The sequence below is a fragment of the Cebus imitator genome, unplaced genomic scaffold, assembly GCF_001604975.1.
Source record: "Cebus imitator isolate Cc_AM_T3 unplaced genomic scaffold, Cebus_imitator-1.0 Scaffold18, whole genome shotgun sequence".
NCBI classification, from domain to species: Eukaryota; Metazoa; Chordata; class Mammalia; order Primates; family Cebidae; genus Cebus; species Cebus imitator.
The window spans coordinates 6,904,748-6,926,451 of NW_016107333.1; the positions used below are offsets into that span (position 1 = coordinate 6,904,748).

The 21,704-nt window shown below is 49.5% G+C and overlaps 2 protein-coding genes across 9 annotated transcripts in view; one reads left to right on the plus strand and one right to left on the minus strand.

Moving 5' to 3' along the window:
• Positions 1-4,275, minus strand: part of ACSS2 (acyl-CoA synthetase short chain family member 2) — a 54,353-nt gene extending 50,078 nt beyond the window's left edge. For 3 of the 4 annotated variants that reach the window (XM_017513741.2, XM_017513751.2, XM_017513762.2), the window contains exon 1: positions 3,878-4,275. In XM_017513741.2, coding sequence (XP_017369230.1) covers positions 3,878-4,097 — 220 coding nt within the window. In that variant the 5' untranslated portion in view covers positions 4,098-4,275. The remainder of the gene's footprint in view (positions 1-3,877) is intronic. The other variant, XM_017513766.2, reaches the window with a different exon arrangement.
• Positions 4,276-8,190: 3,915 nt separating this feature from the next.
• The window catches only part of GGT7 (gamma-glutamyltransferase 7), a 27,138-nt gene continuing 13,624 nt past the window's right edge, over positions 8,191-21,704 (plus strand). For 2 of the 5 annotated variants that reach the window (XM_017513774.2, XM_017513792.2), the window contains exons 1-7: positions 8,191-8,404; positions 15,764-15,999; positions 16,344-16,495; positions 17,743-17,872; positions 19,019-19,086; positions 19,299-19,372; positions 19,704-19,900. In XM_017513774.2, coding sequence (XP_017369263.1) covers positions 8,236-8,404; positions 15,764-15,999; positions 16,344-16,495; positions 17,743-17,872; positions 19,019-19,086; positions 19,299-19,372; positions 19,704-19,900 — 1,026 coding nt within the window. In that variant the 5' untranslated portion in view covers positions 8,191-8,235. The remainder of the gene's footprint in view (positions 8,405-15,763; positions 16,000-16,343; positions 16,496-17,742; positions 17,873-19,018; positions 19,087-19,298; positions 19,373-19,703; positions 19,901-21,704) is intronic. The other 3 variants (XM_017513785.2, XM_037733116.1, XM_037733121.1) reach the window with 2 other exon arrangements.

A 21,704-nucleotide genomic window follows, 5' to 3' on the forward strand; every position in this document is an offset into this window, starting at 1 on the left:
TAGTTTTGGTGTCTCACTCTGTCACCCAGGCTGGAATGCAGTGGCACGATTTCAGCTCACTGCAATCTCCATCTCCCTGGCTCAAGTGATCCCCACACCGCCCCTCAATAGCTGGAACTACAGGAGCGCATTGTTTGTTTGCTTGTTTATTTGTTTTTTGTAGAAAACAGGGTTTGGCCATGTTGCCCAGGCTGGCCTCAAACTCCTGAGCTCAAACAATCCACCCACCTTGGCCTCCCAAAGTGCTGGGATTACAGGTGTGGACCACCACACCCAGCCATAAAACTTCTTATACCCTTTTCTCTGCTATGTCAACTTTGAGGAATAGACTTAAAGAAAATAATCACAAAGAAAAAAAGTGAGTACTAAAGAGGTATTTATAGCAACACTATAATAATGAAACTGGAAGCAACCCAATAGCCCAACAATAACAAACTGATGAAAACTAGTAATACAAGTAGTAATACAATAGAATAATAAATGACCATTAAAGAGAAAGCAAATGAAAGCTGGTATTTAGTAAATGCCATTCATGTATCAGGGACTGGACTAATCTCATTTAATGTTTAAGACATTATGGTCTTACAAAGTATATATTCATTATCCTAATTTTATAGATGAGAAAACTGAAGCTCAGGAAGCATAGGAAACTCTGCCAAGAACCACATAGCTAATAACCAGAATACAAACACTCAAAAATATTTTTAAGTGATAATAGTAGGCACATAGTATATAAAACTATTTATAAACAACATTTATGTACATCAACAAGGAATGAAGAAAACTGAGGTGTTTTTATTTTTGTTTTCAGACAGGGTCTCACTCTGTCACCCAGGCTGGAATGCGATGGCTCAATCTCGGCTCACTGCAACCTACTCCCCTCTGGTTCAAGCAATTCCTATGCTTTAGCCTCCTGAGTAGTGAGATTACAGATGAGCGTCAACATGCTTGACTACAAAACTAAGCTTTATGCACACATAGTTTTTTGAGGTTTTTGGGGGTAAAGGTGTGTGTGTCAGAATCTGGGTGTTTCATTGGCATGCACTCTAGGTACTAAAGATACTCAGAAGAAGAAAAAGGTGAGCACGAATTGGGATGATCAGGTAATGCTCTATTGGAACTGGTGGAGTTTGACTAGGTAGAGAGAAACAGAAGGAAATGGACAAAGGCAAGAAGGTGGGAATAGGTGTGTATCCAGGATGTCAAGGAGAATGATCTATCTAGAATGAGGGGAGTGCTAGCAAGCAGTGGGAGATAAGGATAGAGAGGTGGGGTAAAGCTAGATTATCTGGAGGTCTTAAAACAAAAGCAGAATTTTAATTAGAAATTGCCAGAAACAGGGAACTATTGAAAGTTTTTGCAGTGACATATGAAAGCAGTATTTCCATAACTTCATTCTAATGGTAGTTTGATAAATCTACTAGAAAGACTGAAGGTGGTGAAATTAGGCAAGAGGGAACAAATTAGGAGGCTGCTTTTGTGGTAGAAATTCTGTACTTGACAGCATTTGGTGAAATGCATTCTGTGGGGTCATAGAAGAGGAATAGCATTGTTATTAGGATATGGATTCTGCAGTCAAACTGCCTTGGTTCAAATCCCAACTTCACCACATTACACTTTATTGAAACTTGTCTTGCATTACTCAGTAATTGCTTTATATTGTATCAGACTAACTACTATTTATTAAATGTCTACTGTGCATCAGGCATGCTATAGTGCACACTTGTTACACACTTTTGTCCTCATACAAACCTATTAGACAAATATCATTAGTCCTATCTTACAGAGGGAAGAAAAGGAATCTCAGATAGGCTTAAAAATCTGCCTAAGGCTGGGCATGGTGGCTGACACCTGTAATCCCAGCAATTTGGGGAGCCCCAGGCAGGTGGATCACCTGAGTTCCGGAGTTTGAGAGCAGGCTGGCCAACATGGCAAAACCCTGTCTCTACTAAAAATACAAAAATTAGCCAGGCATGGTGGTGCATGCCTGTAGTCCCAGCTACTCAGGAGGCTGAGGCAGGAGAATCACTTAAACCCAGGAGGTGGAGGTTGCAGGAAAAAAAAAAAAAAATCTGCATAAGACCCCACAGTAAGTAAATAGCAGAGCCAGGGTGTAAATCCAGATTTTTCTGGATTTGATTCCTGGCCCGTGCTTGTCCCACAACCAAACATCATGCTGCCTCCCAATGGGGATGCAATTTAACTCCTTGGCCAGGTGCAGTGGCTCATGCACATGTAATCCCAGCACTTTGAGAGGCTAAGGTGGGAGGAAGGCCTGAGGCCAGGAGTTTAAGACCAGCCTGGGCAACATGGCAAAACCCCGTCTCGCCAAAAAATATAAAAAATTAGCTGGGCATCATGATGTGGGCCTGTAGTCCCAGCTACCCAGGAGGCTGAGGCAGGAAGATCACATGAGCCCAGAAGCTGGAGGCTATAGTGAGCCTAGATTGGCCAACTGCAGTCCAGTCTGGGTGACACAGTGAGACCCTGTCTCCAAAATTTAAAAAAATTATATACATATATAACTCCTTTACCCAGACTGAGGATGACAGTAGGGGATTTTCCTCATACTTTTTTTTTTTTTTTTGAGACGGAGTCTTGCTCTGTTACCCAGGCTGGAGTATAGTGATGCTACCTCAGCTCACTGCAACCTCCGCCTCCCGGGTTCAAGCAATTCTCCAGTCTCAGCCTCCTGAGTAGCTGGAATTACAGGCACGTGCCATCATGCCCAGCTAATTTTTGTATTTTTAGTAGAGATGGGGTTTCACCATGTCAGCCAGGATGGTCTCAAATTCTTGACCTCAAGTGATCTGGCTGACTTGGCCTCCCAAAGTGTTGGGATTACAGATGTGAGCCACCACGTCTCTACTAAAAATACAAAATTAGCCTATTTTCATCATACGTTTTAACAGACATGGAACCATCTATCAGAACTTTTGAATTATTATTAATACAATCCCAGCCCAAGTTAAAAAAAACCAAACTTCATGTTGGTCAGGCTGGTCTCGAACTCCCAACCTCAAGTGATTCACCCGCCTCGGCCTCCCAAAGTGCTGGGATTATAGGCGTGAGCCACCATGTCTCTACTGAAAATACAAAATTAGCCGGGCATGGCGGCGCATGCCTGTAATTCCAGCTACTTGGGAGGCTGAGGTAGGAGAATCACTTGAACCCGGGAGGTGGAGGTTGTGGTGAGCTGAGATCGCGCCATTGCACTCCAGCCTGGGCAATAAGAGGGAAACTCTGTCTCAAAACAAACAAACAGACAAACTTGACATGGTAATAACTCGTTCAGTCTTATACCGCGTAATTTCCATTGGGATGTCCGATATGCTAAAAATAGCTCTGGGACCCCATTATCAATCTGAGGATCCCAAGATGGGAACCAGTCCCATTATTGTCCTCAACAGTTTACAAAGGACTCAGGAGGCAGTGGCTGAGCTGGTGTGAAAGGGAAGCAAAGAAAGTTCTACTCGTGGCCCTCCTCTCCTCAAGGCTCCCGTCGCCCCATGGAGACCCTCTTTTCACCTCAGGAACTCCCTTCTCTTCCCACGAAACTTTTACTTTCCTGGCCAACCTCCCCGTCCCAACCTCAAAGAACCTCACTTCTTCCCTCACGGAATCCCGCGTCTCCTCGCAAAAACCCACATCTCCCCACCGACCCTCCGAGTCTCCAGGGAACTCCCCAGCTCCCAGGGAACCCTCATCTCCTCCCGGAATCCCTTTTCCATCTCCTCAAAGAACCGCAATTCTTCCCTCACAGAACCTCCATCTTCTCACGAACACCTCAGCTTCCCAGGAGAGCCCGCGACTCCCCGAGGGAGCCCCCACTCCTCTCCTCACTGACACCCCCAGGCCCGCCCGGGCCGGGCCTCACCCCGCGGCTCCTCCACGGAGCGCCTGTGCAGCTCGCGGTAGCGCTGCAGAGAGGGGACGTGCGCGGAGCGGCTGACCTCAGGCGGCGGAGACCAACTCCGCGCCCGGCCGCCGGCTCCAGCTTCCTCCTGGCCCCGGCTCTCGCTGCCGCTCCGGCCCCGTTCCTCTGGAAGCCCCATCGCGTCAAGTTCCTGGAACCGTGGCCGCCTTTGCGGTCGCATGGGGTGCCGGGACTAGGAAAACAGGCCGACCTAGAGGCGGGGCCTCCGGGAAGAGGAGGGGCCTGTGAGTGAGGGCGTGGCTTAACCAGGCTTGTGAGCGTGGCCAGAGGGGTGGGGCCATCCCTGGTGGGGTGGGGCCATCCCTGGTGGGGGCGGGATCGGGGTGAGTAAGGACGGAAATACCAGGAGAAAAAGTCGAAGGATAGGGGCGGAGCTGACTTGCCCGAAGGAGAGACGCCCTAGAGTGAAGCAGAAGGGGCGGGGCCTGGCGTGACAAGGGAGAGGGTGGGGCCGTGGAATGACAGGAGGGGCGGGGCCAGGCGTGACAGGAGAGGAGGTGGGCCCATGGAGTGATGGGGCGTAGCCTGGCTGGTTGTCACAGGAGAGGAGGCAGAGCCATGGAGTGACCAGAATGGGATGGGTCTTGGAGTGACAGTTTAGGGTTTGGGTTAGGGCGGGGCTCGAGCGGGAAGGGGCTGGACTAAGAAGAGGAGTTGAGTCAGTCCCATCGCGGAGCCGCCCCTTGATCTGATTGCACAGTCCTGACTGTCACCCCAATGAGTTGGAAAGCCAAGTGGGGTAGGGTCCCTTCCAGGTGACACCCTTCCCTCCAGGTCCCCCCTCTCTTAGCCACACCCACATTCCGACCTCCGGAAAAACGTCTCCCACGACCTTGAGGGCATGCTCTGGCAACAGCACGCCCTCTCTGCTCACCCTGGAACCAACTCAAATTTTCTCCCTCTTATGAGGACATGTCTTCAATCTCCTTGCCTTCACAAATCTCCATCCAGATCTAAAGTACAAGACTCAATAAGTGAAGACTAGGAGACACCTTCAGGTTTTTGATAATAAACCTACCTCCCAACTGCACAAATGAAACCCAGGAAAGGGAAGGAACTTGTGCAAAGTCACAGAGCAAATAACGACCAAGTTAGGGCCTTGGCTCCAGCTTTGGTTTTACTTCCTCATCAGGCTTGAAGCTAAGGCTTGTAAAATATCAAAGTCTGTGCAAGTACAAAAAATCATTCATATTCTCTTTTTTAGTTGTTGTTTTTGTTTTGAGACGGAGTCTCTCACTTTGTCTCCCAGGCTGGAATGCAGTGGCATGATCTCAGCTCACTGCAACCTCTGCCTCCAGGGTTCAAGCAATTTTCCTGCCTCAGCCTCCCAAGTAGCTGGGATTACAGGTGCGCACCACCACGCCCAGCTAATTTTTGTATTTTTAGTAGAGATGGAATTTCACTATGTTGTCCAGGCTGGTCCTGAACACCTGCCCTTGGGTGATCTGCCCACCTCGGCCTCCCAAAGTGCTAGGATTACACACCAGCCCACATTCTCTTCTTTCCTTCACAATCTCTTTACTTCACAGAGGGAAACCCCCACCACCATTACCACAATCTGGGCTTAATTACCTCTAGCTTTCCTCTAGCCCCTCCACCCCAGAAAAAAGTCAGGCAGGACCCTCCTCCATCTCTCACCTGCATCCACCACCAAGAAGGGCCCACCTCACCCATCATTTCACAGACTGGCTGTCAAGACAGGAAGGATTCTTAAATGTCTAACTCCAAGAGTGAATCTGAGGCCTGAAGCAGGCATCTCCCACCTGCTGAAGCCTACACAGGCCTTGTGACCCCATCTAGCCCAGCCTCCCTTCCTACCTACTTCCCTGCTTTTTGCCCAGCTGACCATAGACCTTGCACACCCTAAGCTTAAAAAAAAAATCTTGGCCAGTTGCGGTGGCTCATGCCTGTAATCCCAGCACTTTGGGAGACTGAGGAAGACGGATCACAAGGTCAGGAGTTCGAAACCAACCTGACCAACATGATGAAACGTCATCTCTACTAAAAATACAAAAATTAGCCACGCGTGGTGGTGCGTGCCTGTAATTCCAGCTACTCAGGAGGCTGAGGCAGGAGAATTGCTTGAACTCGGGAGGCAGAGGTTGCAGTAAGCCGAGATTGTGCCACTGCATTCCAGCCTGGGTGACAGAGCAAGACTTTGTCTCAGGAAAAAAAAAAAAAAAAAAACCACAGAAGCCCAAGACTCTGCTAATCCTGAGAGGGGAGGGAAGGAGGGAATCTCGGGGCCCACTGACAGAGTACAGACCTCTCAGAGTGGACATGGACCCCACTGAGGGGACAGATAATTCATTGAGGAGACATCCACTGCACCGAAGGGGCACACACTTCATGACAGTACATGGACTCCACTAAGAGAGCACAGATGTTGCTGGGGGTTCTCAGACCTGACTGAAGGGCCCTGAGCCCTGCTAATAGCATATGAATGGCATTGAAGGGCACTTACCCTAGTGAGGAGACATGGATTTCCCCTAAGAGATGCAGAGGATATAGACTTTACTAAGGAGACATGGACCCTACCAGAGGACTCAATCCCCACTGAAGAGCCGCCAACTACACCGGAAGTGGACATTACTGAGAAGGCATAGACCTCCTTGAGTGGGGAAAGGTCCCACTGGAAGGATTAGACCTCAGGGTAGTGTAATAGACCCTACAGATGTCACTGAGGAGGTAAGAACTCTCTGGGGTGGGGAGAGGCACACACAATGGGTGCACATTCACCGATAGACTGTTACCCTCTCTAGGCACTCCTACTATGCAGCTCTGAGCAGCCCTCCTTCCTATCCTCTTTCCCAAGTCCTACTCTCAAACCTGAGAGCCGTTTCCGACACACGGCTTCTCCCTCCTGTCTATAGTTGGTACTGCAGCCGTTGTGTCTATAGTAGATTTTTCAAGCACTTCAGGCCATCTCTGAGACTGAAGTCTGGGGTTGGGAAGAGAAGGGATGTGTGTATAGAGCCCCCTCTCTCTTCCTGTGGACTTCACAATGAAAATTTGGACCAGCGACCTCGTAAGAGAAGGAGGTTTCCTCATCCTTGGATATGGAGTAGTACAAGCTGTAATGTGGTTGAAATTTCTGAGTGGAGAGAGGATGGATGGGTTTGGAGGGAATGAATCTACCAGATTAAGGCAATGATGATGACGATGATTATGGCATTTACTGAGTAGGCAAATACTCAATAAATGTATACCCAATCCCTATACTAATCGCTTTCCATTCTGTTACTTGATCCTCTAAAATGAGTACCATTATTCTTTCCATTTCACAGATGCAGAAACTGATAGGGAGATTAATTGTCTTGCCCAAGGTTACAGTATTTTTAGTGGTAGCAGAATAGGACCCAGACATCCAGACTATAGAGACCTATTCCCACCTTGCCCCACTCCAGCCCTACCACAACTACCACCATTCCTTCTTTCTCAAAGTGTCCTTTCCAGAACCATATCAAAAACTCTTAAAATGGTGGTAAATATTCACGTTCCAAGCACCTCATCCCAGCCTACTGAATCATGATCTCTGGGCTGGAATCTGGGAATCTGCTTTCAAAGATCCTAACACACACTTAAGTTTGAAAATTACTCTCCTGTGCTAATAGGTCAGGGGTCCCAGAATAGGTCGCAGTTGAAAGAGGAGTCAGAAGTGTCAGGGTACAGGAAGGGAGCTGAGGTCAAAGAAGCGCATCTGTTGTCCAAGGAGGAGTCTGCAGTCAAAGAGGCCTGGGGATGAACCATGGGTTGGGGTTTTCAAAGGAGTCTGGGGTGAAGACAGTCTGAAGTCCAAGGAGAGGTCCAAGGTAGGAGAAGGAGTCTAAGATCGGAGGAGGAGGATCTCGGAGTTCAAGGAGGAGTCTGGGGTTCGAGGAAATTGGGGTCAGAGACAGGCTCTGGGGTCGAGAGGGATTTGCGGTCAGTGAAAGGATCCGTAGCCCGAAAAGGAAGCCTGGGGTTTGAGGAGCATACTAGCTGGATTCAGACTGGAAGGAGGGAGGGTTTTGGTCCCTGGGCTGCGTAAAGTGCAGAGCCACTGAAGCCTCGCTTGCCGCGCGCTCTCCTCTCGACCCTGCGCTGCCTCCCGGCTCTCCATCCACGCGCACCTGCGTGCCACCTGCGGGCTGACAGCGCTGAGCAGGCGTGGGAGAGTCAGACCGGGACGTGGCCGAGGGCGGGGAGAGGCGCCCCCTCCCGGCTGTCCCGGAGCTCAGGCCCCGCCCTCCGCCCTCCCACTCCCCCGCCGCAGCCACTTCCGGCAGGCGCTGCGCTGCTGGGGGGCGCGGGCGAGGATGGCGGCGGAGAACGAGGCCAGCCAGGAGAGCGCCCTGGGCGCCTACTCGCCAGTGGACTACATGAGCATCACCAGCTTCCCGCGGCTGCCAGAGGACGAGCCAGCGCCCGCGGCCCCGCTGAGGGGCCGCAAGGACGAGGACGCCTTTCTGGGAGACCCCGACACCGGTGAGGCCCGCAGACCCCGTCCCTGCCCTGCCTTGGGAAGTCCCCGGTCTTCCTTCTGTGTCGAGCATCCACCTCCAGCTCCATCTCCTTAATTCATTCGCATCTTCTTGGACCTCTCTCTTCTTCTCCCTTGTCTCTGTTAATTAATTATCTGATGGGGAAGCGGGTGCCTTTCTGCCTTGGAGGCGTAGGATGCGACAACGGAGAGGATGCTAGGGACTGCAGTAGAAGGGATTGGGCTTACCTCCTGGGAAGAACCAACTAACGATGAAGGAATGTTGGAGGGGAGATCCTAAGGAATCGCTGTGATCACCCAGAAGAGGCCTTTCTCTAGGCACAGAGGACAGGATAGGAGAAACCGACTTAGAGACTGCAGCAAGAGGGATCCAATCTGTGCCTTAAGAGAACTTCCCCACAGCTGGGGATTATGGGTAGCAGAGGGTCTGGGAAAAGCGGAGAATCTCTTCATGTCCAGGGAGGGGTAAAGAGAGTATGATTCCCTTCTGCTAGGTATTGGGAGATAAAGGCATGGACCCATGACCTCTCAAAGTCCTTGGGGACTAGAGCGCCTTCACTGTCCTGTGGATCACCCTACCCCTCCCCGATCCATGGATCTGGCCGGGATATTAGTAAGATACTCTGCTCCCTAGGAAGCAGACTCCAGGATTTTACTGTGTTCCCTTCAACCCTCTGCTGGAATTGTGAGAGGTGGGGGTAGAGAGGGAGGATACAGGGATTGGAAGAGACCTGGGGGCAAAGAGCTCTCTGTGCATTCCTTGCCCGCTGCTCTTCCTCCTAGCCATGTGGCCCAGCTCCATCCTCCCCTTCATTCTTCATCCTTCATCCCCCATCCCTCTGTCCCTGCACGTCACTTCCGGACATTAGAGCATCCTTCTACCTCACTCTCACTTCCTCGCAGTGCCTGCACTTGAGCCTTGTCTCTTACCAGCCTGGCAGATGCTGCTTTTCCAGCCTGGCCCTTCTCTAGCTACTCCCAATCTGAGAGGCCCAAATTATCTCCCCCTCTACACTTCCTGATCACCTGGCCCTGACCAGCAGCCCTTGCCAACCTGACTGGACTGCACTCTATTTAGGGTGGGGGTGAAGAAGTAATGAGGATGGGGTTTAGAGGTTTATGGGCATCAAATGTCAGGGCTGCAGATCAAAACTTCTTTTCCAAAGGGAGTGGAATCAGGAGGTAGCAGGGAGAGGAGTGGGAAGATGTGTCATGATGGATATTAGCCTGAAGCCAGTAGTCAGGAGTGAGTCTTCTGGTCCTAATACAGCCCTGACTCATGGAGTGACAATGGGCACACCTACCCTGTCCTGGGCCTTAGTTTCCTCTTCCAGCTCAACAGAGAATGCCTGTCTCTCCTGACCTAGAGACTGGAACTGCCTGACATGTTTTCTTCTGGCCCTCTCTAAATGTCTTAGCATTTACCCAAATCTGTGATTATTTATTTGTACAATTATTGGATTACTCCCTGTCTGTAAGCCCCATAAGGGGAGGGATTATGACTATTTTGTTCACTCTCCTTTCTCCAGCATCAAGACCTCATCTCTAGGCCAGGCGCAGTGTCTCATGCCTGTAATCCCAGCACTTTGGGAGGCTGAGGCAGGTGGACCACTTGAGGTCAGGAGTTCAAGACCATCCTGGCCAACATGGTGAAACCCCATCTCTACTAAAAATACAAAAATTAGCCAGGAATAATGGTGGGTCCCTGTAATCTCAGCTACTTGGGAGGCTGAGGCAGGAGAATTGCTCGAACCCAAGAGGCAGAGGTTACGGTGAGCTGAGATGGTGCCACTGCACTCCAGCCTAGGCAACAGAGTGAGACTCAGCCTCAAAACAAAAACAAAAAACCTTATATCTATTTGTTTGTTGTGTACTCAATAAATATTGAATGAATAAATGCATGAGAGAGAAGATCTCAGGATGAAAGAATAGTAGGAGAGAGCAAGTTCCAAAACCTCAGGGAGTATTTTGGGAAATTCAATACAGGCTCTACCATCACCTGTATGGAAATCCAGCAGAGACCCTAGTCATCTGAGCTTCTGGGAACTTATACCTTATGTCAGGTTTATGCACCAAGTTTGTATGTTGCCATCATATCAGTGTAATCATTTGAATGCCATGTCTGTCAATCCTACTTCTAAGCCCCAAGGCTCCCTTGGTTCACCTGGAACAGACTGCAGGCTGACATAACCTCCTATGTTCTCAACCTGTTGGTGCCACCTAGTGGCACAGCGCCATCCTCTTAGCCAGGACCTTGGTTGTGCCTAGCTAGCCTCTAGCCTGCCTTTCCCTAAACCCAAGTGCCAGCAATTTGGGAGGCCAAGGTGGGTGGATCACCTTAGGTCGGGAGGTCAAGACCAGCCTGACCAACATGGTGAAACCCTGTCTCTACTAAAAATACAGAAAAATGAGCCGGGTGTGGTGGCAGGCACCTGTAATTCCACCTACTCGGGAGACTGAGGCAGGAGAATGTCTTGAACCCAGGAGGCGGACGTTGCAGTGAGCCAAGATGGTGCCATTGCACTCCAGCCTGGGTAACAAAGTGAGACTCCTTCTGGGGAAAAAAAAAAAAAAAAAGAAATAATTTGGAGTGAGTACCTGCAGTGTACTGGGTGCATATCACTTCATGGAATCCTTGTACTCCTATCCCACCAGTTAGGGATTAGCTCCATCATTAGAATGAGAAAGGTAAGGTTCATGACTTGAGTGACTTGTTCATAGCCACGCAGCAAGTAGTGGGCTTTCAGGTCTCTCCTGCCTCTGCTCTTACTGTCCTTCAGTCTGTCTCCAGATAGTAGCCAGAGGGATATTTTTAAAACATAAAACAGGGCCAGGCGCGTGGCTCAAGCCTGTAATCCCAGTACTTTGGGAGGACAAGGCGGGTGGATCACAAGGTCAAGAGATCAAGACCATCCTGGTCAACATGGTGAAACCCCGTCTCTACTAAAACTACAAAAAATTAGCTGGGCATGGTGGCACGTGTCTGTAGTCCCAGCTACTCAGGAGGCTGAGGCAGGAGAATTGCCTGAACCCGGGAGGCGGAGGTTGCGGTGAGCCGAGATCGCGCCATTGCACTCCAGCCTGGGTAACAAGAGCGAAACTCCGTCTCAAAAAAAAAAAAAAAAACACAAAACGGACCTGACATGGTGGCTCACACCTGTAATCCCACCTCTTTGGGAGGCCAAGGTGGGCGGATCACTTGAGGCCAGGAGTTTGAGACCAGCTTGGGCAACATGGCAAAGCCCCATCTCTACAAAAGATACAAAAATTAGCCAGGTATGGTAGTGCACGCCTATAGTCCCAGCTACTCGGGAGGCTGAGCAGAAGTGGGAGGATGGTTTGAGCTTGGGAGGCGGAGGTTGCAGTGGGCTGAGATGTTGCCACTGCACTCCCAACTGGGGTGACAGAGCCAGACCTTGTCTCAAACAACAAAACACAGAACAGATGGTTTCACATTGTTGCTTAAAACTCTCTAGTAGTGACTTCCCATAATCCTTATAGTAAAACCCAAGCTTCTCACCAGGCTGGTACAGCCCCTCGTATCTTTTTTTTATTCTTTTGAGACAGTCTCACTCTGTCACCCAGGCTGAAGTGTAGTGGTGCAATCTCTGCTGACTGCAACCTCCACCTTGTGGGTTCAAGTGACTGTTGTGCTTCAGACTCCCAAGTTGCTGGAATTACAGGCACACATCACCATGTACAGCTAATTTTTATATATTTTTAATTACACTTTAAGTTCTGGGGTACATGTGCAGATCTTGCAGGATTGTCACATAGGTATACACATGCCATGGTGGTTTGCTGCCTCCATCCCCCCGTCACCCATATTAGGTATTTCTCCTAATGTTATCCCTCCCCAACCTCCCCACCCCCTCCTATCACTCCCTTAGCCCCTCACCCCCCAACAGACCCCAGTGTGTGATGTTCCCCTCCCTGTGTCCATGTGTTCCCATTGTTCAACACCCACTTATGAGTGAGAACATGCAGTGTTTGGTTTTCTGTTCTTCTGTCAGTTTGCTGAGAATGATGGTTTTCAGATTCATCTGTGTCCCTGCAAAGGTATCAGCATAAGATCAAGCTATCAGCCTTGCTTCTTATCCTTTTTTATGACTGCATAGTATTCTATTGTGTATATGTACCGTGTTTTCTTTTTCCAGTCTATCCTTGATGGGCATTTGGGTTGACGGGCATTGGGCATCATTCTGATCCCTTTTTATGGCTGCATACTATTCTACGGTGTATATGTGCCACATTTTCATTTTCCATTCTATCCTTGATGGGCATTTGGGTTGGTTCCAAGTCTTTGCTATTGTAAACAGTGCCACAATGAACATACGTGTGCATGTGTCTTTATAAAAGAATGATTTATAATCCTTTGGGTATATAGCCAGTAATGGGACTGCTGGGTCAAATGGTATTTCTATTTCTAGATCCTTGAGGAATCGCCACATTGTCTTCCACAATGGTTGCAATAATTTACACTCCCACTAACAGTGTAAATGTGTTCCTATTTCTCCACATCCTCTCCAGCATCTGTTGTCTCCAGATTTTTTAATGATCACCATTCTAACTAGTGTGAGATGGTATCTCAATGTGTTTTGTTTGTTTGTTTGTTTGTTTGTTTTGAGACAGCGTTTCACTCTTGTTGCCCAGGCTGGAAATGGCATGATCTTGGCTCACCACAACCTCCGCCTCCTGGGTTCAAGCCATTCTCCTGCCTCAGATTCCCGAGTAGCTGGGATTACAGGCACGTGTCACCATACCCGACTAATTTTGTATTTTTAGTAGAGACAGGGTTTCTCCATGTTGATCAGGCAGGTCTCAAACTCCTGACCTCAGGTGATCCGCCCATCTCGGCCTCCCAAAGTGCTGGGATTACAGGTGTGAGCCACCACGCCCGGCACCTCAATGTGGTTTTGATTTGCATTTCTCTAATGACCAGTGATAATGAGCATTTTTTCATATGTTTGTTGGCCGCATAAATGTCTTCTTTTGAAAAGTGCCTGTTCATATCCTTCACCCACTTTTTGATGGGGTTGTTTGTTTTTTCTTGTAAATTTGTTTTAGTTCTTTACAGATTCTGATATTAGCCCTTTGTCAGATGGGTAGCTTGCAAAAATTTTTTCCTATTCTCTTGGTTGCCGATTCACTCTGATGATTGTTTCTTTTGCTGTGCAGAAGCTCTTAAGTTTAATTAGATCCCATTTGTCTGTTTTGGCTTTTGCTGCCATTGCTTTTGGTCATGAAGTCCTTGCCTATGCCTATGTCCTGAATGGTATTGCCTATGTTTTCTTCTAGGGTTTTTATGGTGTTAGGTCTTATATTTAAATTTTTAATCCACCTGGAGTTAATTTTAGTGTAAGGTGTAAGGAATGGGTCCAGTTTCAGCTTTCTGCACATGGTTAGCCAGTTTTCCCAACACCATTTATTAAACAAGGAATCCTTTCCCTGTTGCTTGTTTTTGTCAGGTTTGTCAAAGATCAGATTGTAGATGTGTGGCATTATTTCCAAGGCCTCTGTTCTGTTCCACTGGTCTATATCTCTGTTTTGGTACCAGTACCATTCCTTTTGAAAAGTGGCACTAGACAAGGGTGCCCTCTCTTACCATTCCTATTCAACATAGTATTGGAAGTTCTAGCCAGAGCAATCAGGCAAGAAAAAAAAATAAATAAAGGATATTCAATTAGGAAAAGAGGAAGTCAAATTGTCTCTGTTTGTAGACAACATGATTTTATATTTAGAAGATCCCATCGTCTCAGCCCAAAATCTCCCTAAGATGATAAGCAACTTCAGCAAAGTCTCAGGATACAAAATCAATGTGCAAAAAATCACAAACATTCCTGTACACCAATAACAGACAAACAGAGAGCCAAATCGTGAGCAAACTCTCATTTACAATTGCTACAAAGAGAATAAAATACCTAGGAATACAACTAACAAAGGATATGAAGGACCTCTTCAAGGAGAACTACAAACCACTGCTCAAGGAAATAAGAGAGGACACAAACAGATGGAAAAACATTCCATGCTCATGGTTAGGAAGAATAAAAGTCGCGAAAATGGCCATGCTGCTCAAAGTAATTTATAGATTCAATGCTATCCCCATCAAGCTACCATTGACCTTCTTCACAGAACTGAAAAAAACCACCTTAAACTTCATATGGAACCAAAAGAGAGCACGCATAGCCAAGACAATCCTAAGCAAAAAGAACAAAGTTGGAGACATCACACTACCTGACTTCAAACTATACTATAAGGCTACGGTAATTTTTGTATTTTTTAGTAGAGCCAGGGTTTCACCATGTTGGCCAGGCTGGTCTCCAACTCCTGACCTCAAGTGATACGCGCCCCCCCCACTTGGCCTCCCAAAGTGCTGGGATTACCGGTGTGAGCCACGACATGCTGCAAGTATCTGGCCTAACTTCCACCCTTGCTACTCTTTCCCCATGCCTGTTACACCAGAGCCGCCCAGACCTTATTTTTTTTTCTAATGTACCAAGCTCATTCCCATCTTAGGGCCTTTGCATCTGCTGTTTCCTCTTTCCAGAACACTCCACACACATACTCCTCGCTCTACATTATAGCTGGCTCCTTCTTCTCCCTCGGTTTTCAGCTTAAAAGTCACTTCCTGAGGGGCCTTCCCTGATTTCTGCAGCTAAGGAATCCTGCCTCCCCTACCACCATTATTCTCTGTCATTTCATCTTTCTTTTTCTTTACAGCACCTGCTGCAACTTGTAATTATAGACTCCTTTGTTTACTCGCTTATTGGCTTTTTCTTCCAGGGCTCTATGAACCCCAAGAGGGCAGGAACTATCCGTTTCTTTCCTCTGGCACCTAGCATAGGGCTCTCCGTATTTAAGGAACGAGTGAACAGATAACTGAAGTCAGGTTGGAAGCCAGGGTCCCTCCACTCTATTTATGTAGCTGCCTCCTTGCACAGAAGGCTGGACCCCAACTGGGACAGGATCTGATTTCCAGGGAGGGCTGGAACTAGCCCCCAATCCCTTCCCCCTCCCCCCGCCCCCCGCAAGTGTTCCCAGTCCTGGGGCCTGGGTACCAGGAAATTTGGCCTAGGTATCAGGGAGGGGCAAGAATCCAGCCTCCCTGCTGCCCAGCTTGGGGATCCCTGTCTCTTCCCAGTCGGGCACCACTGCTTTCACCTGCCCTGGGGTACATGGGAAAATGGGGAACCGTGAGTAGTGTTGGCCAGTCGTGAGTAGAGTTGGCCAGTCGGGGGTTGTGTGGCAGTGGCGGAGCAGGGGAAGCGCTGCATAGTCCCTCCTGGAGAGTGGGCAGGGCCAGGTGGGAGGCGCCCAGACCGACCCCGGGTGCCTTTCTGCAGACCCAGACTCCTTCCTGAAGTCTGCGCGGCTGCAGCGGCTGCCTTCGTCATCTTCGGAGATGGGCAGCCAAGACGGGTCACCGCTACGCGAGACGCGCAAAGACCCGTTCTCTGCGGCAGCAGCCGAGTGCTCCTGCCGCCAGGACGGGCTCACGGTCATCGTCACAGCCTGTCTCACTTTCGCCACCGGTGTCACCGTGGCGCTGGTCATGCAGATCTACTTCGGGGACCCCCAGGTGAGGGGGACAAATGGGGAGGAGGAGGGAACTGGCTAGGATGGAGTGGGGTAATAATATTTGAGAGGCTGTGGAAACTGGGGAATGACTGAGAGGTGGAAGGGGAGAGGGTTGTGACTTGGCAGAGGAAGGTCCCAAAGGGAGGAGCTCCAGCGCATGAGGGGGACCGAACAAGAAAGGGACTGGATCCATTAGAAGGCACTTGGGGTAATGAGGGGAGGGTCAAGGGGACAAGAAGGCAGGGCTTCGACCCTACCCCCTGTACAGTTCTAGAGCTAGTGGAGGTGCCCTAGGGAGGTGGACAGCTCCTCCTGCACCCCACCAAGTCCTCTCTCCCCTCCCAGATCTTCCAGCAGGGTGCTGTGGTGACAGATGCTGCTCGCTGCACTTCACTGGGCATCGAGGTGCTCAATAAACAGGGATCTTCTGTGGACGCAGCTGTGGCAGCAGCCTTGTGTTTGGGGATCGTGGCTCCGCACAGTTCTGGCCTGGGCGGGTAAGGAGCAGTGGAGGTCAGGGGTCCCCCAGGTCCTCCACTTCTTGCCTCCTGGTCTGTAGGCCTGTGAAGCACTCCTAACTTAGGGAGGCCTCATGTGGAGCACTCCTAACTTAGGAAGAAGGGCAGTTGGGCCCCAGCTCCTTGCATTTTCTCTTTCTACACCAAATTTCACCCCCTTCTCCCTGGATGGAGTCAGAAGAGCAAAGCTACCTTATGGAAAACCTGAAAGTGTTTTCGGAAGCTTTAGAAAAAAACAGTAGAAAGAAATTCGTAAACCATAAATTGAGGTGCACAGATGGAGGTATACTGTCATCAATTAAGGCAATGATACTTAAACTTTTAGGATAACAAATCCCTGTGGGTCTGATGGAAAGCCTTGGACCATCTATCCACCAAAAACAAGCCACGCTAAGAACTCTTAAAAACAGAAGTTACAAACTGCCCACCCATGGGCAACACCCATCATATAGACTGGTTTGGTTTGGACACTGAACTGTCTTAAAATTTTGTTTGCTCTTGTTAAAAAGTTGAGAATTTTCATAAAAATCCAGATTTCCAACGTCTCTTGAACAATTGGGAGATCTGGTAACAACTTGGGCCCACATTGTCACATGGCTGAAATTATCTGGAGTGGAATAGAAGCTGCTTCCCATGATGGGGCATGCACTATCCAGTTTGCTCTTGTTTCTCTGTCCTGCTTTCCTTATTTTGTCATTTGGCTGTAGGCATTTTAGGTGTAAATAAGTCACAGAAAAGGAACAAGCTGACTAAGTTGCCTATCTTGGTTCCTGTAAGACCAGCCCTCCAAGCTGTACCAAAGACATTCCGTTTTGGTTTTGCATGTTTTATCCTTACATAATCCAGTCCTGGGGGAGGGGCAAGGGACATAGCAAGTAGGCAGGTGCAGGAAGCTGGCAGGGATCCAGCTGTGGTCCAGGGTGGGGGCGTGGGGCAGAACATCCTGTTCTCCCAGTCTCTGGGCTTTTCCTAATCAGGGATTAAAGTCTCCAGTGACAGGCTGGAAGAGGTCCAGGGACCCTGAGTCTCCAACCCCCTTGGTTTCACTCCCATCTTCTTAGGGTGGCTGAGTCTATGAATCCATGCTGGGGAGGGGGCTCAGACACCTGACTCCAAATGACAAACCAAGCCTACAGCTCTCACCACTGGGGATGGAGGGGCTGCAGGTTAATTGTACAGAGGGGTAGCATGTTATCATCACCCTTCCCCTTCTGTATCTATCCCAGTGGGGGCGTGATGCTGGTACATGACATCCGTCGAAATGAGAGCCACCTAATTGATTTCCGGGAGTCCGCACCGGGGGCCCTCAGGGAAGAGACCCTGCAAAGATCCTGGGAGACCAAGGTGGGGACCCTGGTGAGAAGAGAGAGTTCAGGGGAATCTCTCTTCATTGCCCTTCTGCTAACCCAAGCATTAATTTACTGAGTATTTACCATGTGAGTGGGAAAAAGAGTTGAGCAGGATTCTCGTGGGCTATGTGTAAGACAGGCAGCCCCCAAAATAAAATAATGAACCAAAAAATGTGGATGGTTGATTACAGGTAATACTGCAACACCTTACTTCTCTGGCAGTCTTACCTGTCCGGCTGAGGTAAGGAAGGAATAAAAAAGGCTACTGAGTACCCTGAAATGTCACAAAGTTGATGTAATAAAACTCACACATCTCACTCTGAGCTAGTTGACTGTAACTTTCCCAGTCCCTCACATATTGGAAGATTAGAGGGGAACTGCTAGAGGCAAACCAACTATCTGCTGAGAGAAAAAGAATAAATTGAGTAACTTGGAAAACTGGGTACTTAGTGCAGTGACAAAAGCCAAGCACACCCCTGAGTCTTCAGAGCTCAGAGTAATGATGGTGTGAAACTGAATAGGTTAAATGAAGGTTCCTTGTTCAACATTTTAAAAGGCAGGGTTGCCTGGGCACAGTAGCTCATACCTGTAATCCCAACACTTTGGGAAGCCAAGGCAGGAGGATTGCTTGAGGCCAGGAGCTTGAGACCAGCCTGAGCCACATAGTGAGACTTTGTCTCTACAAAACATGCTTTGAAATCAGCCAGGCATGGTAGCATGCGCCAAGGATCGCTTGACTTGAGCCCAGGAGTTGGAGGTCACAGTGAGCTATGACCATGCCACTGTGCTCCATCCAGCCTGGGTAACAACGAAACCCTGTCTCAAAAAAAAAAAAGGGGTCAGGGATTGGTGAAATCCGATGTAGACAGGTGTCTGTCTAAACTGGTTACATCCTGGCTCCTGAAAGGTTTTGCTTAATTTATAAATCCCTCAACTATGGCAGCTAAAAGAGGCCTTTCTGCCTTTGCCGATAGGAAGTCAGGGAGATGGGAGGGCTGCCTGCTTGGGAAAGCTTGTCCCTCCCTTGGGATACTTGGCCTGTGTCTCTCCCCTGTGCCAGCCATCCCTGGCTTGGGGCTCTGCGGAGTTCAGCCCAGCCCCCCCCTTCCAGTGACCTGGTCTCCTCTCTCCCTCGCCTGCCCGCCTTGCCCAGCCTGGGCTCTTGGTGGGGGTTCCCGGAATGGTGAAGGGGCTACATGAAGCTCATCAGCTCTATGGCAGGTAACAACCCTCCCCCTGGGGACCAGGGACCCCTGTTTGTATCTCTCCTTGGGTGGCCTTCTCCTACTTCCCTGCATTCTTCCTTTCCAAACTCCCCCTCCTAATATCCCCTTCCCTTGCCAGGACTCTCCTTCCCAGGAACCCCCCTCCCCCCAGGACCCCTCCTCCTTCCCCCAGGACCTCCTCCACCTCCTGCTCTCCGGCCCCCCCAGGCTGCCATGGTCCCAAGTCCTGGCCTTCGCAGCAGCTGTGGCCCAAGATGGCTTCAACGTGACTCATGATCTAGGTCAGTGGGGCCTGGGGATTTGGGAGAGACTTGAGGTTGACGGAGAGGGGTAGAATCTTTGAGATTTGGGGACCCAAGCCAAAGAGGACCTCTCTTCCAGTTTGCTCCTAAGACCCCCTCCCCACCTTATTCCACCCTCACCTGGAGGTAGCCTCAAAAGAGGGGGTCTGGGAAGGGCCCTTAGACATTCCTGCCTCCCCCTTAAGAGGCTCCTGGGGGGCTGGGGCACATAGGGCGGACCACTCAGCCCCCATCTTCCCCACCTATTGCACGTCTCATCTGGTCCAGTCCTGGTGCCCCGCCCCGCCCAGCCTCCCATCCCTGCCCCTAGCCCGTGCCCTGGCTGAACAGCTGCCACCCAACATGTCCGAGCACTTCCAAGAGACGTTCCTGCCATCGGGCCGCCCACCACTACCTGGCTCGCTGCTGCGACGGCCAGACCTGGCTGAGGTGCTGGATACACTTGGCACCTCTGGCCCAGCCGCCTTCTACGCTGGCGGCAACCTCACTCTGGAGATGGTAGCCGAGGTGAGTGCTAGAATTGTACAGGTGGGGGCGTGCCCCAAGGTCCCTATTGCAGGACATCCTCGTCCCCCTTTTTTCCTTCCTCCCTTCCCTCCCTTTCCTTCTATACATATTTACTGTGGAGTATGTTCATTTGAAATTCTAGAATAGTCAAAACTAACCTCTGTCAACAGAAATCAGATCAGTGGTTGGTGGGGCCAGGAGGAGTTGACTGGGCTATGACATGAAAAACCTCCTGGGATTATAGAAGTGTTCTGTCTTTTTTTTTTTTTTTTAAATGGTGTCTCGCTTTGTCACCCAGGCTAGAGTGCAGTGCTGCCATCTTGGCTCACTGCAACCTCTGCCTCCCAGGTTCAAGTGATCCTCCTGCCTCAGCCTCCCAAGTAACTGGGATTACAGGTGTGCACCACCACACCCACCTAATTTTGTATTTTTAGTAGAGACAGAGTTTCACCATGTTGGCCAGACTGGTCTCGAACTCCTGACCTCAAGTGATCTACCCGTCTTGGCTTCCCAAAGTGCTGGGATTATAAGTGTGAGCCACCGTGCCTGGCCAGAAGTATTCTGTCTTGATTCAGAGATACCTTTGGGCTTCTCAGGGGTGATGCCAACCTGTGTAGGGGCTTGTCATGTCCCTCCCAGGCCTGGTGGAGACCCAGTATCAGCCTCAGCTTCCCTAAACTCACAATCCCTCCCAGCTCTCAGGTTTTCTAGGGACTGAGGGAAGCACCTCTTTCACTGTTGACTACCAGGACTGGGGAGATTGACACAGAAGGTTACCATCCAACCCCAAAGAGTCCCAGTCTCAGGCAGTAACAGGTGTGAGAACTGTCATTAATAGTGCAAAACTCCTAATGGAAAATTATGTTCAAGATAAGGATGCATAGACCAACTCAGTGGTTCTCTCATTTGACCAATGGGGGTGATTATATCTGTCTCTGCCATGTGGTTGTGGGAATTAAATAGGTCTGTTATTCATTCAACTTTCACAGAGTACCAACTCTGTGCCAGGCCTTATGCTGGGCACTGGATGTGCCAATAGACTCAAACAGACTTAACTGAAAAGTCCAGGAGATTACTGACTTTAGATTCTTCTGGGTCCAGATTCTCAATGCACAGTGTTAGGATTTGCTCTCCCTCTTTCTCTTTCTCTCTCTCTCTCAACTCTACTTTCCTCTGTTTGGATTCACTCTCAGATCCTTTCCACATGCTCCCCACCAGCCCATGTCAGGCCATCCTTCCAGCAAACCACTCCAGAGAAAGAGCATTTCTCCTTCCCAGTAGTTCCAGCAAAAGCCTCCAGGTTGTGTCTTGTTGGCTCATGATAGGTCTCATGACTATTCCCAAACCAATCACTGTAGCACAGAAGGTAATGCCTCAATTGGCCAGGCCTGGGTTGTGTGCCCTTTCCTGGAGGTGGCAAAGGGAACACAGGAGATTCTAACAAAGACCATTAGATATCTGACAAAAAGAAACCCAAAGTTGAGTTTATTAACTTGCCAGACAAAGGAACTCAAGAATTCAAATGGGCCAGGCATGGTGGCTCACCCCTGTAATACCAGCACTTTGGGAGGCCAAGACAGGCAGATCCTTGAGCCCAAGAGTTTGAGACCAGCCTGAGCAACATAGTGAGCCCCCATCTCTACAAAACATACAGAACTACCCAGCTGTGGTGGCACGTGCCTGTAGTCCCAGCTACTCAGGAAGCTGAGGCAGGAGGATCTTCTGAGCCTGGGAAGGTTGAGGCTGCAGTCAGCTGTAATCATGCCACTGCATTCCAGCCTGGGTGGCAGAGTGAGACCCTGTC